At 41.9% G+C, this 15,958-nt stretch overlaps 2 protein-coding genes across 4 annotated transcripts; one reads left to right on the forward strand and one right to left on the reverse strand.

Moving 5' to 3' along the window:
- Positions 1-4,648: 4,648 nt before the first annotated feature.
- Positions 4,649-10,165, forward strand: LOC120675992 (squamosa promoter-binding-like protein 1). 3 transcript variants are annotated; one of them, XM_039957198.1, is made up of 13 exons: positions 4,649-4,812; positions 4,922-4,987; positions 5,110-5,752; positions 6,675-6,856; positions 6,962-7,174; positions 7,269-7,333; positions 7,423-7,497; positions 7,608-7,715; positions 7,838-7,955; positions 8,045-8,186; positions 8,264-8,435; positions 8,513-9,121; positions 9,442-10,165. In XM_039957198.1, the coding sequence occupies exons 3-13, from the start codon at positions 5,232-5,234 to the stop codon at positions 9,907-9,909; spliced, it is 2,673 nt and encodes an 890-aa protein (XP_039813132.1). In that variant the 5' UTR covers positions 4,649-4,812; positions 4,922-4,987; positions 5,110-5,231; the 3' UTR covers positions 9,910-10,165. The 3 variants fall into 3 exon arrangements, with proteins under 3 accessions (XP_039813132.1, XP_039813131.1, XP_039813133.1); XM_039957197.1 differs by having other exon boundaries at positions 7,266-7,333; positions 9,442-10,108; XM_039957199.1 differs by having other exon boundaries at positions 6,962-7,096; positions 7,266-7,333; positions 9,442-10,088.
- Positions 10,166-10,763: 598 nt separating this feature from the next.
- LOC120675993 (S-adenosylmethionine synthase 3) lies at positions 10,764-13,961 on the reverse strand. Its single transcript, XM_039957201.1, has 2 exons — positions 13,776-13,961; positions 10,764-12,230 (listed from the first exon to the last, which is right to left on the reverse strand). The coding sequence occupies exon 2, from the start codon at positions 12,218-12,220 to the stop codon at positions 11,030-11,032; it is 1,191 nt and encodes a 396-aa protein (XP_039813135.1). The 5' UTR covers positions 12,221-12,230; positions 13,776-13,961; the 3' UTR covers positions 10,764-11,029.
- Positions 13,962-15,958: the final 1,997 nt, after the last annotated feature.

Raw genomic sequence — 15,958 nt, forward strand, 5'->3', positions numbered from 1 at the left:
ACCGGGTTGCTTCGGGCCGGGGATAAGCACCGGCATCATAATGAATTTCCGCTTTATACACAACCAAGGAGGAATATTGTATATACAGAGTGTCACAGGCCATGTACTATGGCCACTGCTCTGCTCACCGAAAGGATTTATGCCATCCGTACTTAAGCCGAACCTTATATTCCTCACATCATTTGCAAATGTTGGGAACGTTCTGTCCGTCTTTCTCCACTGCGACCCATCAGCGTGGTGTCTCAACATATTGTCTTGCTTACGTTCTTTTTTGTGTTATCGCATCAATTTAGCATACATTTCAGACGTGGTATTAGAGGAAAATACCACATCACCTTGGCAGGCACCCTCTTCTTGACACGCATCTCCTCAACTTCGTCTGGATCATCTCGAGGGATCTTATACCGGCATGCGTTGCATATAGGGCATGAATCCAAATTTTCATACTCACCTCGATATAGGATGCAGTCATTAGGAAAACCATATATCTTATGTGCCTCTAATCCTAAAGGACAAATAACCTTTTTTTGTCTCGTATGTTGTCTCCGGCAAGGTGTTACCCTCAGGGAGTAAGTTTTTTATAAGTTTCAGCAACTCCTCGAATCCCTTGTCAGACAAACCATTTGATGTCTTCCATTGCAACAATTCCAATGTGGTACCCAACTTCTTTTGGCCTTGTTTGCAATCTGGGTACAATAATGTTCTGTAGTCCTCCAACATACGCTTCAGATATCTCGATTCCTTTTCTGTTTCACAAACTTCCTCAGGTTCGCGCAGCATCTGACCCAGATCATCTTCTACATCGTGTCCTTCAGCATCTTCTTCAGGCTTACCCATTGCAGTGTCATCAAAAAAGGCATCGTAATTGCCTGCAAAGTCAAGAATCATGTCATCTTCTTCTTCATTATTATCCAGCATAATTCATCTTTCTCCATGCTTGGTCCAAACATAGTAGTTCGGCATGAAACCACTACTGAACAAGTGACTGTGGATGGTTCTTGATAATGAGTAATCCTTCTCATTCTTTTAGTTTTTGCATGGACAGCGAATGAAACCACCGTACTTATGGTTCTCAGCAACTTTTATGAATTCATGCACACCATCGATGAACTCCATTGAACGCCGGTCCGTCATGTACATTCATTGCCGACTCATCTAGGTTCACATTTCATTTATTAACATCAAACGAGTGTCAACATAAACCATTTTAAATAAACATTGGAAGTAATAATAATAAATTGAATGAATCAAACGAGTGTCAACATAAACCATTTTAAATAAACATTGGAAGTAATAATAATAAATTGAATGAATCAATGATTGATTACGAAACAAATTAAATTGAAGTGTCATCAAAATTATATACTATAAATAGATATATTATGCATGCCTTATATAAAAATAAAATAATCCAAATCCTAACTATATATATAAATAAATACTTGTCTTATGCCTAATAATTTATATTACAATAATATAAACCATAAACTAAATCAGGTCCAAACTACATCTAAAAATATTTATTATGTGTAAAAACTAAAACAAGTGCTTACTACATCTACAAATTTAATTTACTAAAGTATTGAAAAATAATTTTACTAACCTTTTAAAAAAATTTAAAAAATTCGTCTCCCCTCCCCTCACTCGGCTGCCATGAACAGTGAGTTCACGGCAGCTTGGAGGGGGAAGAGGGGCAAGCTATTTATAGTCACCACACAAAGACACCGGTTGGTGCCTAACAACCAGTGCTAAAAGTTAATGATCAGCACCGGTTGAAGGCACCAACCGGTGCCTATATCCAAGGCATGATCTGGCACCGGGTTATGGTGTGACCCGGTGCCAATGTCTGCACCAAAAGCACCGGTTCGTTCCACCACCCGGTGCCATTGAAGCATGGGCCTATCGGAATCTGACTCATGGTTTTAACCGGTGTATTTGATAATGCATAGGTACCGGTTTTTAATGCTGCCCAACCTTCCAGCGCTTGGCGCAGGCCAAAAGTACCTGATGTTGTTGCAACCGGTGCCGATGACTTGTATTAATACCGGTTGCAACATGTGATAGTATTTTTGACCTGGACCTTTGCCTCGTTTTCCACTAGTGTAGGTTCATCCTCCAGCAGCTCCGCCTGAAACCCAAACGGGGGTATCGAGGCTTCTTTCTACGGTTGTTGAATCAATCAGCTATGGTTCCATCATATCCTTTCGTATTCCCAACGGGTATACCGTACGCTCAATGGCGGCTCAACTTTGCTCACAAGAAGGAAGACTGGACTGCATGGTAGTGCCCAAATTTTCCGTGGACCATATATGTGGGAGTCGGGGCAGCTTATCCACTAACAATACTACACGGTGAATTATTGGGTTCAATTTTTTTTATAATTTAAATGACTCAACAAAGTTTTTTATTCTTTTGAAAAATCTATATCTATATCTATTACTAAAGTGGGTAATGTTTCCACCTAAATTTTTGATTCGATCCATCTCGTGTCATTAACATGCAGGCCTTAGTGTTGAATCAAATGTTATTATCTATAAAGATAATGTAGATTGTGTTATTTAGATGGAGATAAGTTATACTTAATGTAATATTTTGTATTAAGATGGTTATGTTCCATAGGTTATATGGATATATGAACATTTACAAACTAAGTATTGTGATAATATTGTTGAGATTTTCACAAAGTCTACCATATTCCACATTTTATGTGTTGAGTACATTAGTATGAAAGGTTTACAAGTTTCAGGGAGAGAGTCTCTCGTCTCTAATTAATAATCTGTTGAAAACATCATATTGCACTCTTTTATTGTATGAGTTTTTTTTGGTTTCTCATATAAAATTTTTAATGAGGCAATATCAATACAAGATTATGCCCTATCATCCATTTTTCCCATAGAGGTTTTTAGTGAATGATATTAGAACATACGATACATTGTACTCTTTTCTTTATGTGAGTTTTTCCTGTTGAGGTTTCTCATATAAAGTTTTTGATGAGGCAATGTCAACATAAAGTTATATGCTATGTCATCTAGTTTTTCCTACCGGGATATTTTGGAAGATGGTATTTGAAGCATATTGACCATAGAGTCAATGTATTATAAGACTAAGACTTTGGGTTTACCTCAAGGGTCTACTAACATTGGTAATTGTATATTATAGTGTTTCTCCTTATTTTTCCCACTGGGTGTTAAGAAATTTTGTCTAGTATACCGAAATTACTTGGGTTTTTTCCCACATGATTTTCTAAAGATTCTCCTCACATTTTTCCTAAAAGATTTTTGGGGCGTTATATATTGTATCGCATCTCCTGATTTTTTTCCCATAGGGTTTTTAAGGAGCTTTTCGATTGATTACAAGATCATGAGAAGATCAAATTGATTACAGGACCACAAGAAAATGAAAATTGATCAAGGGGGAATGTTATGAAGAAATTAGAATTAGTGATCAATTTCTGTAATAGTTAATTAGATTAGTCATTAGTCGGTTACCTTTTATGAAAGGGTCATCACGAAAGGGTCACCACGAAAGGGTCAATCCCAAAGTACACCATGTACTTTAGACTTATATATATATATATGTGTGTAATCAATCCCATCAATGAGAATCAATCATTTTATTCACTTTTACTCTAAGGCCAGTCCCAACCCAAGAAACCATTAGTAGTTTCTATACTTGTCATGTTATATAGACACTACTCATAGAAACTATACCTCCAATGGATAGTTTCTTCAAAATAAATTGATATCCAGTCATATCTCTTCTCTCTCCTATTCCTCTCCAATCCCCTCTCTTTTTGTCTTGGTTTTCATGTAGACATGGTTTCTTGCATGAGATCTGGTTTTTTTATATTTTATCTTCTCTCCTCATTAACTTTGCTGCCACCTCAGCTTTTTGCTTACATGGCAATGTATTTAATGCTATGAAAACCAGCTGAGTTGGAGGGTTGGAACTGCTCTAACATTGACTAACATTTTTCTTAAAAGCAAGTGGTGACGACTGACGAACATTGGAAGACGGAAATAAAAGACCGGCTATTGTTGCCCGGACCAGGAAAAAAAAGTGAAGGTAAGCATAGTTATCAAGATCGAGAAGGTAATTGTATTGGGTGAGTTTTACGGGGATACAATTTCTCTAACCTACGAAATTTCTTCCTCATGTTTTTTTATCATATTAGCAAAATTGATAATAATATAAAATTTAATAATATAAAACTGTAAAATTTCCAAATGGTTTAAGATCCTAGAAACTTATCCAGTCCCATAAAAAAACCTTACCATTTAGAAGTATCAAATTAAATCTGTTTATATAACTTTTTGCACAGACGAGTCCTAATTCGCGAGACAAATCAAAGGAGCTCAATTAATCTATATTTTGCTACCGTAATTATTAGCTAATTATGAATTAATATAATTTATTAAATTCATCTCGCAGTTTAGCTTCGAGGTGTTAGTTTTGCCCTGCATCCAAAAAAAGAAACAAAAGGAATCCTGCGGCTTCAGCCTCGAACGTGGGGGCGGATCATCACGAAGCAAACGAGGGAATCGCTGCCGGACTGCCCTCCGTCATCCTCGTCCTTTGATCTTCCAACCGAAGCCTCCTTGGTCGTGGCGTCGCTGTCCGCGCGCCAGACAAGAGACCAGAGGAGATGAAAAAGAGGCCGCGGCGGTGTGAATATGCCGGGTCCTGCCTCCCCAGGATACTTCGCCCCCCGTTCCGCCGCCGCGAGCCCCACGCCCTTCCGCCTCTGTTCCGCTGCTCAGTGCTCCGGGAGAAGAAAAGTAGGAGCTCCGCCCCTGCCGGTCCGACCCCACGGTACCCAATTCTTGACTCCCCCTCTCTATTCGCGATGCAATGAGTACTTACTACTACCACGTTTCTTCAATCATCTCTCGGTCTCCCCCCCCCCCCCCCCCCCTCCCAGTTCCAGTGCGTTGCTTGCCATGAATAACCACGGCGTCGTTCTAGCCGCCGGCCCCGAGCTAACAAGGTACTTCTTGCTTCTTGTTGTTGCCTTGGCCGGCCTTGTCCCGCTCGTTGCAGGATTGGTCCCAAGGTTGGACATTTTTATGTGGACTCGAGTCTGATTCTCTGTGTTCGTTTCATCTGTAGTTGGGGATGTAGCTGAATTCTGAAATCTCTGGATGCTCACCATACGTGGCAAGAACAATCTCCTCGAAGGAGCAGCGCGATAAGAACAAGAGGAGTGATTAGGAGAGGGGATGGCAAAGTAAATGGAAACCGGGTTTCTGTGGAAGGAGAACGGCGACCAGGCCGGGGCGGCGAGAATGTCCGGCGGGCACAAGAACAAGAGCCTCGACTGGGATCTGAACGACTGGAGGTGGGACGCCAACCTGTTCCTGGCCACGCCGGCGGCCGCCGCGCCGTCCGAGTGCAGCAGCAGGGAGCTGAGCCGGGCGCAGGGGGAGATCGATTTCGGAGTGGTCGTCGACAAGAGGCGGCGGCTCTCGCCGGAGGAGGACGGCAGCGCCAGCTGCAGCAACAACTCCGCGGTGGCAAATGGAGACACCAATCACGTCGTGTCTGTGCAGAGAAGGCAGAGCAGTGAAGAGGAGAGGCCCAGGAAAGGTGCCAGTTCGAGCACCCCTCCGTCTTGCCAGGTCGACGGCTGCCACGCCGATCTCAGCGGTGCCAGGGACTACCATAAGAGGCACAAGGTGTGCGAGGCGCATACCAGGACGAGCTTGGTCAGAATCAAGAACATAGAGCATCGGTTCTGTCAGCAGTGCAGCAGGTTAGTCAGCAATTTCTTTGTGAGGTTACCATTGCCGATAATGTAACCTTGACAAATGCTGAACAAGCAATTTCTTTGTGAGGTTACCATTGCCGATAGTAGCTTTATGTCTCTTACAGAATCCCGCTTCATGCTGATCATGTATATTGAGAAATGCCAAACTTTATGGTTTGGCATGACTCTAGCTGAGGCCGATCATGTTTTTTTACTGCCCCTTAAAGAATACTATCTGGTATAATGTAAAGGTGCTTTTACTTGGCTCTGTGCTATGGCACTACTATAAAAATGCATCTTTTTGTGCTACATAGAATGCATCTTTTCTTCTATGGAAGAAAGATGTTCTTTTGAAATAAATTATGAATAATTGAAGTTACTTGAATGGTACTACCTCCGTTCTTTTTATTTGCTGTTTCAGCATGTGAGAAGTGTTGCTTTTATTTATCACTGTCAGAGAGACAGCTATATGCGCCTAGTTCACTTAGTATTTGCTGTCTTTGTTCATTGGTCGATGTGGTTAGTCGAGGAGACACTATTTTATTAGTATCTGTCTAAGTCCAAAATGACAAAAGAAAAAAGGAGGGAATAGTTGGAGTGATGCTTTCAACATTTGGGAAGGAATATACAGCTTAAGGTTCACTTGGTGACATGCTATATGACACTGGGACCATCAATAGAATGGTATTAACTTTTTTGATTAATCAAGAGGCAGTTTGTTGTACAAATTGATTTATAATTCTCTTGTAAGTTACAACATTATGACAGGGCTTGCAATTTGAAGTTTGATGCTAAATTCAAGATGTATGTAACAGAAAGAACAATGAACACAGTTGGAATTCATAATTTAATATGCTGAACAATATTTCCGTATCTTTTCATTTACATATGAGCTAAAGAAAAGGAATTATTTTATATGCCATGTTAGGTTTCACCTTCTTCAAGAATTCGATGAAGGGAAGAAGAGCTGCCGCTCACGTCTAGCAAAACATAATGGAAGGAGGCGGAAAGGTCAACCGCAGGGTGTTGTGGATGGGAATCCCACAAATGAAAATCAGTCTCTGAGCAGCGCCTTATTCCTTTTGTTAAAACAACTTTCTGGGCTAGAGTGTAAGTTCTACTTCCTAAGATTCAATCACTAATTTTAAATGCAAACACTTCACTCCACACGAAATCAAGCTGTGGTCATTCTAACTGCGTTTGTGTTGATGGCAGCTGGTAGCTCTTCTGAGCAAATCAACCATCCTAATTATTTGGTTAACCTTTTGAAGAATCTTGCTGCTATTGCCAGCACACAGGCATATCAAGATATTCTAAAGAATGCAAATTCAAATCCAATATCAAATGCCGGTAATAATGCTGCAAATGGCTCTACTATGCATGAACTAACTATACGGTCAATTCCTGTCGGCAGTGAATCTTTAGCTGGTAAAACATTTATTGTTTGCTTGCTACTATTTCGCATGTAAAATACCAAATCTTTAAAATGAAATGATGTGTGAATAACCTCTGTTGCCAGAAGGGCCTCCACTGAAAAAACGAGTACAGGATTTCGATTTGAATGATGCTTGCATCGAAGAAGTTGAGGTAAACTTTTTAGATTGGTTCACCTAGATGTGTTGGTGATGTTTAATTTCTACTTAGCTCAGTACCTCTAATGTGCATGACATTTGCAGAGCCGAACAGATAAAATTGTGTTCAAGCTCTTTGGAAAAGAGCCGAAGGATTTTCCTGTAGATCTTCGGGAACAGGTCATTTATCATTTACAAACTGGAATCTTGTTTCTCTAATAAAGTTATCTGTGAGAAGATATTGTGTTGCTAATACAATTTTTTTCTCACTAAATGGTTTCAATTTACAGATCCTAAACTGGTTGTCACATTGCCCGACTGATATGGAAAGCTATATTAGGCCTGGTTGTGTTATTCTAACTATTTACCTCCGTCTCCCTAATTGGATGTGGGAAGAGGTAGTGATTTACTTGCTTTAGATATGTATGTCTCCTATGACAGTATATGGTGCAAAATCTAAACTGTGAAGTTTGGAGAAAGAAACAAACTGCTTACTGTTACTTTTCTTTTTCTTCCAAAGCTTGATGATGATCCAGCTCCTTGGATAGAAAAGCTTATTAGCATTTCCAATGATGGCTTCTGGAGAACAGGATGGATGTATGCTAGGATACAGGGATCTCTAACATTGAGTTGCAATGGTCGGTTTACTTTATTTGGGTACTGTTTTGCCGCTGCCTCTCACATTCAAGGATCAACTTCATTTCTGTTGCTTTCCTTGTTTCTGCAGGTAGTCTTATGTTAGCATCTCCCTGGCAACCAGTAATAGGCGACAGGCTTCAGAGGCTCTGTGTAACCCCTATTGCAGTTGATTGTTCTTCAACTGCAAAATTCTGTGTACAAGGTTTCAATATAGTTCAGCCAACCACAAAGTATGTATATTTTGTCACATCTAATAGTCTCCACTGATCCAACTTGTATTAACTGATAACAATTATTTCCATTTTAGACTACTTTGTGTGTTTGGTGGGAAGTATTTAATACAAGAAGAAACACAAATGCTACTTGAAGTTCGTTCAAAAAAACAAATGCTACTTGAAGATACAACCATGCAGCAAGGCCCTCAATGCCTGACCTTCTCATGTTCCTTTCCTAGCACAAGTGGAAGAGGATTCATAGAGGTTCATACTTCGTATTTCTTTTTGGCTGTTCTCATTTTCTGCTTCATATTACAGGATTTCTCGACTCCCATTTTCAGGTTGAGGATTATGATCAAAGCAACCTTTCTGTTCCCTTTGTTGTCAGTGGCAAAGATGTATGTTCTGAGATTCGAATGTTGGAGCATGAATTGAATTTAAGTTCATTTGATGAAACCTCAGAAAGAATAGGTGATCTGATGGCTTCTCGAAGTCGGGCCTTACATTTTTTACAAGAATTCGGATGGCTTCTTCAAAGGAGACACGTGCAAGCTACATCTGAGCAGCGGCAATACTGTACAGAGGGGTTTTCTGTTGCAAGATTTAGATGGTTACTATCCTTTGCGATTGATCAGGAATGGTGTGCTGTTGTAAAGAAGCTTCTGAACACCATGTTCCGGGGTGATATTGATGTCTCCTCACCAATTGAATTTGCCCTAGGGGAAAATTTACTGGTTACTGCTGTCAACAAACGATCAAAGCCTTTGGTTCAATTCCTACTGAGATACAGAACAAGAAATTATGCTCCAGACAATCGAGCCATTGATCCAGTTCAGTTGTTGTTCACTCCTGACATGACTGGTCCGTCAAATATTACACCTCTTCATATTGCAGCCACAATCAGTGATGCTACTAGTGTCTTGGATGCTTTAACTGATGATCCTCAGCAGGTACATACTCTAAAAAACTGCATCTATGTGCAAAGTAGCTTAAGATTTCCGATTCGTAGTGTGCTTCTTTAGGAAGGAGTATTAAGACCACCATTTAGTGTAAGGAACTAAGTCTGCACATTGTAACATTTTCATCTGAAATTCATTTCCTGTATCTCGAGAACAAAACTGAAAAAAGGGTATTGTCAAAACATGGCTTGTATGGTTGATAGATGTCAGTAGATCTTTTAGGGTATATAATATCATTTACTCTAGAATTTGTTGGAAATGCTGAAACTATCTTCTTTTTTGTTTGGTTTTTATCTTATTAAATTTCACAGCTTGGAATCAAAGCATGGAAGAATGCTCGTGATGATACTGGCCTTACTCCAGAGGATTATGCTCAAAAGAGAGGCCACATATCCTACATTCAAATGGTTCAGGACAAAATTGATCGAAGGCTCCGTAAAGCTCATGTCTCTGTTGCCATCCCCAGCAGACCATCTGCTCCTGATACCGTCAGGAAGCATGGTAGTCAACTGAAGCCTACCGATCAAACCACGTTTAATGTGGAGAAGAGCCCGCGAAGCATCAATCAACCAATGAGCTGCAGACTGTGTGTCCATCAGGTCCATCAGCTCGCGTACCGACCCCAGCCAACTAGGTTGTTCTCGACTAGGCCTGCAATGCTTTCCTTAGTTGCCATTGCTGCCGTGTGTGTCTGTGTGGGATTGATTATGAAGAGCCCGCCACATGTTAATTTCATGAAGCCTTTCCTCTGGGAGAAGATCCGCTGGGGCCCAAATTGATAGACTGCGCACGCAACAGAGCCAATTCAGTTGTACTGGTGTATAACAAAGTACTGGTGCTGACGAGGCTAAATCCTTGTATTGGGCATACCATTTTAGACTAAATTGCAGTTTCTGTTTTATTGTACAATCCATGGAATGCTCAACTTGCCTTGCCTAGCTTGAAACTCCATTGCATATGCATCCTGTTTCAGAGCGAGCTTTTACTTGTTTCGATTGAGAGAAAGAAAAGGTCAACTAAGGCATTGTTTTTGAAGTTATGTTCAACATGAGCAACAGAAGGTTTCTAACACAGAGATATGTAAGTTCTAGTTGTCCGGCGTATTAATAATTTGTTTTTGAAGATTGTTTGTATCACATTAAAAAAAATTGGTACGATCTAGGTTGAGAAGCATGGTAATGGTAGGCAACAAAACTCTCACCATCCCGTTCATCTTTCTCCATGGTTTATTCAAGAAAGAAAAAAAATACGAGCTCCATGGTTGATGTCATTGGTTTGACCGTGTCAGTGGACCAAACAAAGGGCATTGATTTCTTAAGAACATAATGGTTCCAGATTAATGATTAGGAAGCTGATAAGGACGCACTGGCCTCGGTAGCTTACCAGCCAACACCTAATAAGACTGAAAAGGACAGATAAGCCCACAGGCCAGGAGATGTTGCAATCAGAATTCGGTGGTGTTGCACAGTTGCAATCAGAAGTGGTATTAGGCCCTGTTTGGTTCATAGAACTTTTGTACAAGTCCTTGGGACTTTAGGGGCTAAAGAACCAAATAGACTATGCGAATGACAGGATAGCTACACATTCAGAGAAAAAGCATCTCTCTGGACTGAACTGCTCTGTAAACAGGCGATGCGCAAAAAGTAGGAAGTTCCATTTCTTAGGTAGTTTCCACCTTTGGCTCGATATTACAGTAGAAGGAAAAGAAAATGCGTTGCAAACCCACAATACAAGCTCCTTAAAGAGACAAACACTATGCATAAGATCTCAAACACACCTGCTACTAGAGCAGTGAGTGGAGAAACTGAGAAACTTGGTAGTGATGGGTATAGTATCAGCAGTAACATCACAACTTGATGGATAAGAAGTTCTGAAATGGAGCTGTATGCAAGTCTTTGGTCAGGCTGAAGGCTCCTCCCACTTGAGGGGCTTCACAACCTCCCAGGTGAAGTCCGGGTCGTCCCTGCCAAAGTGCCCGTACGCTGCCGTCTTAAGGTAGCGTCCATTGCCGCCTCTCTTCAGGTCAAGGTCGATGATAATCATCCCCGGCCTAAAGTCAAAATTCTCCAGCACAATCTTCAGGATCTCTTTGTCAGGGATTTTGCCTGTGCCATATGTGTCGACAAACACTGAGAGTGGTTCAGGCACACCAATGGCATATGACACCTGGACAATGCAGCGGCGGGCAAGGCCGTTAGCCACAATGCTCTTGGCTGCTTGCCTTGCAATATAGGCTCCACTGCGGTCGACCTTGGTTGGGTCCTTGCCAGAGAAAGCGCCACCACCATGGGCTCCCCAGCCACCATAAGTGTCAATAATGATCTTCCTGCCTGTGAGACCAGCATCACCATGAGGTCCACCAATGACAAAACGACCAGATGGGTTGAGATGGAAAATGGTCTTCTCATCAAGGTACTGCTCAGGAATGACAGGCTTAATGACGTGTTCCTTCAGATCAGCAGCAATTTCATCATTAGTCACAGTCTCATCGTGTTGGGTGGAGATGAGCACAGTGTGGACACGAATAGGGACCATGGCACCATTGTCGTTGTGGTACTCAACAGTCACCTGGGTCTTCCCATCAGGCCTCAGCCATGGGCAGGTCCCATTCTTGCGGACCTCAGTGAGGCGAGCACCAAGCTTGGTGGCAAGAACATGGCTGAGGGGCATCATTTCAGGGGTCTCGTCAGTAGCATATCCAAACATGTGCCCCTGGTCACCAGCACCAATCTCCTCAGGGCGCTTGGTGAAGTGGCCATGGACACCCTGTGCAATGTCAGGTGACTGCTGCTCAATGTTGACAAGTACCTTGCAGTGATCAGCATCAAGCCCTACATCATTGGACACAAAACCAATACCACGGCAAGTATCCCTGACAATCTTCTCATAGTCAACATTGGCTTTGGTGGTGATCTCACCAAAGACCATGACCATGTTGGTCTTAGTGCAGGTCTCACAAGCAACCTTACTGTCAGGGTCTTCAGCGAGGCATGCATCAAGCACCGCATCAGATATCTGGTCACAGAGCTTATCAGGGTGTCCCTCATTGACTGACTCAGATGTGAAAAGGAAAGTGTCAAGTTCAGCCATCTTCTTGGACCTGCATAACACAGTAATATGCACAACTCAGAAGTCAGAAAAAATATGGGTACCAAGAAATGATCAGGCTCCATGAGATCCCAAAGATTTTGAATGGGCAAACTTGATCATTGATATATAACCAGAATACATTCAAATAAAACTGATTGAGATTAATAAAAGATATGAAAGCCATTAAACACACAAGTAGATAAGCTTTTCTGAAAATATGAAGATCACAAGATATCACCCAGTCCCACTAGCTACATGAGCACTAGAAAAATTTCAAGATGAGATACTGTCTGTACAGGACCTGATTAAACCAGGTGGCTAGCAATTTATATAAGAAAACTGTAATTATCCTGTCCCGTTGAAGCAGTTAAGTTCTCGAAGATGCTTATATAGCAAGCACATATGACAAAAACGTATTAAGACAATAGTTGTTTGGGTAATCGGCAGCACTAAAAAGAACTGCTAGTGAGCATACAAAAGAAATCAGGGTTTGGTTTATTTATAGTTAAAACAAGACCAAACTTTGACTTGTTACCACAAAATATCTTGCAATGACAACTTTCCAGAATTCCCCCACAAGGCAAACATCCACAATTCGATGCTTTGCTCAATCATATTATTTGCTATTTATTGTTTACATTGCAAAATGTGGCCAATGCTGCCCACAACTGTAACAACTATTCCAAATCGGACAACCTACAGAATCTGCCAAAGCACCACTCGAATCTGCTGGAAGGACAACTTTAAATTTATCCATGTCGCACAAGGTCCCACGAAACAACAGAATAGGCCACGAGTAACCCAATCTCACATCATAGAAGCATCCTAGTCACCACTCACCAGCTTTGTTCCGGACAGGACAGAGATCCTAATTCCCCAGACCAACAGAATCCGCCATTATTCACGGCACAAGTTGTCCAGTTGCCCTGTCAGCTTCCCCCAGTTTGCCGCACACTCAATCCGCAGCGATTAAGCATAAGCATAGCGCCTTTCCCCTCCCTGATGGCGTGCGGAATAATCAAAGTTGCAAACTTTCGGGGAGCAACAGTACGATTCCAGGACCTAATAATAAAGAAGCACGCACTCGCCATTACTTGGTGCTAATCCTTCAACAATTGTAGTCTGTACTATACTAAAAGCAGAAATGGCTGCGCAGCATACAAGACCGCCGCCAGAAGAAACAAACCCCAGATCTAGGCCTCCAATCAGCGAGGACCTGGGTCACCTACTCACCTGGATGTAACCTACTACGGTACTACCCACTACTAATCTAATCTTCCTGTCCAACACCACCGCAGCATTCAACAAGTCGACTAACCGACAGATTCGAACCGAAAATAGCCGCTGATCTAGCGCCCGAAAAAGCGGAAACAAAGCGGCCGTTTCTTCCTCAGTCAAAGGGACAAAACCCCAGGAGAGGGGAGACCCGAAAAAAAAACAATGAACCGGACGAACCAATCAATCTTTCGCAAGCACAGTAACCGACCTTGATCAAACGAGCATAGCACCAGAAGCGGAATTAGGAAGAACGGAAACGGGCAGGGCGGCGCCTCACCTTTGCTCTGCTCCTGGCGGCGATGCGAGGTGGAGAGACCGGGAACGGAACGGCGTGGGAGCAGCAGTAGCAGATCCGACCCGCTGTGCCGGCCGACGCGGGGCCGTGACCGTGCTCGCCGCCGGTATTTATAGCTCTCGCCGCCGGGCACGGGGCGTGGAGCTGGACCCGGTGGCGGGTGGCCGCCGGATGGGATCGGACGGCGGCGAGGGCGTTGTGAACGCCGGTTGGGCGAGCGGCACGCGTCACGCGCCCGACAGCGACCCAGGTCGTGGCCGAGGCGAGGGGAAGGGCGTTGGCGTCGCACTCGGTGGGCCGGGCCAAGAGTTTGTGGGTGTTTGGTCACCAACCCACCACGGGCCTATTCCGTGCGAGCCCACCCAAGTCGGTTCGGTGATTTTCCTCTTCTAGCCTGATTGGACATCTACGTGTCGTCGTCGACATCTCTTTCTCCTATTTTTTTTTTTTGCTGATCTGACTGTCAATTAGTCAAACAAATCCTGAGCTAACAAGCAGTTTAAGTAAGTTTCTTAGGTAGGGTTCCATGATACCTAGAGCGTAGGGCATTAGTGTTACATCATCTCCCTTATTAGCGTAGCTTAGCGCTTATCTTATCTTACAAGTTAGGGGTGGAGACCGTTGGAGATACATGTATGTCCAGCCTTTCAAGACTCCATGGTGGAACTAGTGAGAAAATTTAAGGGGGTTAGACAGACCAATTATGCAGATGCCAAATTTGCTCTTCTTCTTTTTTTCCCGTTTCTGATAACACACACAGGGGCGGATCCAGGAAAAAAAATATAGAGGGGGCTGACCAGAATACACTAACTCATCAACATATGTCATATTCTCAAACATGTCAACGTAATAGTCTACAATAGTATTATATGATAATATGGAAAAGGTACATCACAAGAAAGAGTAGAATGACTGTGAATTTCAATCCGTACCAATCCTATTTCCATTAGTTTTCTTCACGACGAGCGATCTACACAACAGACATTATATTAGTGACAAGGCAAATAATAGCTTAAAAGTTAAAAAACTTTAAAATTCACGGAGATTTAATCATACCGGTATTCAGTTTTGAGACAACAGCATACGACATTTTTTCATCTCTTCGAAACTTTGTATGATTTTATCATCACCGATGCTTCTAAATATCTCTTTCTCAACATAGCATATCATCAAATCATTGAGCCATTCAACCCCTATTTTGCTACGCAAATCTGTCTTTATAAGAGACATAGCTGAAAACACTCTCTCCACTAAAGCAGTTGCCACTAGAAATATCAATGTGAGCTCAACAAGCCGATAAACCAATGGGTAAGATTTATTTATGTTTGTCTTCACCATAATTTCAGCAACCTTTGAAAGTTCAGTACATGCAAGGAACTCTTTATTTCTTTTAACACGGAGGTGAAATTCTCTAAGCTGATTTGGTAACACCAAAATATGACCGACATCAAAATCTTGAGCATATATCTCAGCAAGTCTCACAAGCTTATCCACATCAAAATTAGAGAAGGAGTTTCTTGGATTAAATGAAGCCATGCATACTAACAATTCTGAACTAACTTCACTAAATCGATGATTCATCTAAGACAGAATGGCATCAATAGAAGCAAGAAAAATCTCAACATGGTAGAAATGCATATTTGTCACTTTTTGCCTTCTACGTGCAGATGTCCCCCTAGCATTGACTTCCTCATCCATAACTGGCACTTTAATCTCATTTTTTTCACAGAATGACTTTACTCTTTTCAATAATCCATTTTCCCTCATATCTTGCAAGCTTTCTTTCACAGACATGATCAAATGCATTGCTTCAACAATATCTTGATCTTTTCTTTGCAAAGCACACGACAAGGTATCTGTAGTGCTCAGTAATTCTATTATCAAATGTAGGATGAACACAAAATCAAAGCTTTCCATTTTACCAGCTAAACCATAGGCACCGCCATTACATGTTGGTTTAATGGAATATTTCTTCATAATTTCAAGCACATCTAAGATAGCCTCCCACATTACCAAAATGCGAAGCAATATTTTAAGATGTGAGCCCCATCTAGTATCTCCAGACCTAACAAGGCTACTTTCTTGATTTAAACCTCTTCCGGTGGTAATCTCACAATTCTCTACCTTTTCTAACAAGTTGTCATGGTGCTTTGCAAGTAAGACAT

Source organism: Panicum virgatum, chromosome 5N (genome assembly GCF_016808335.1).
Source record: "Panicum virgatum strain AP13 chromosome 5N, P.virgatum_v5, whole genome shotgun sequence".
NCBI lineage: Eukaryota > Viridiplantae > Streptophyta > Magnoliopsida > Poales > Poaceae > Panicum > Panicum virgatum.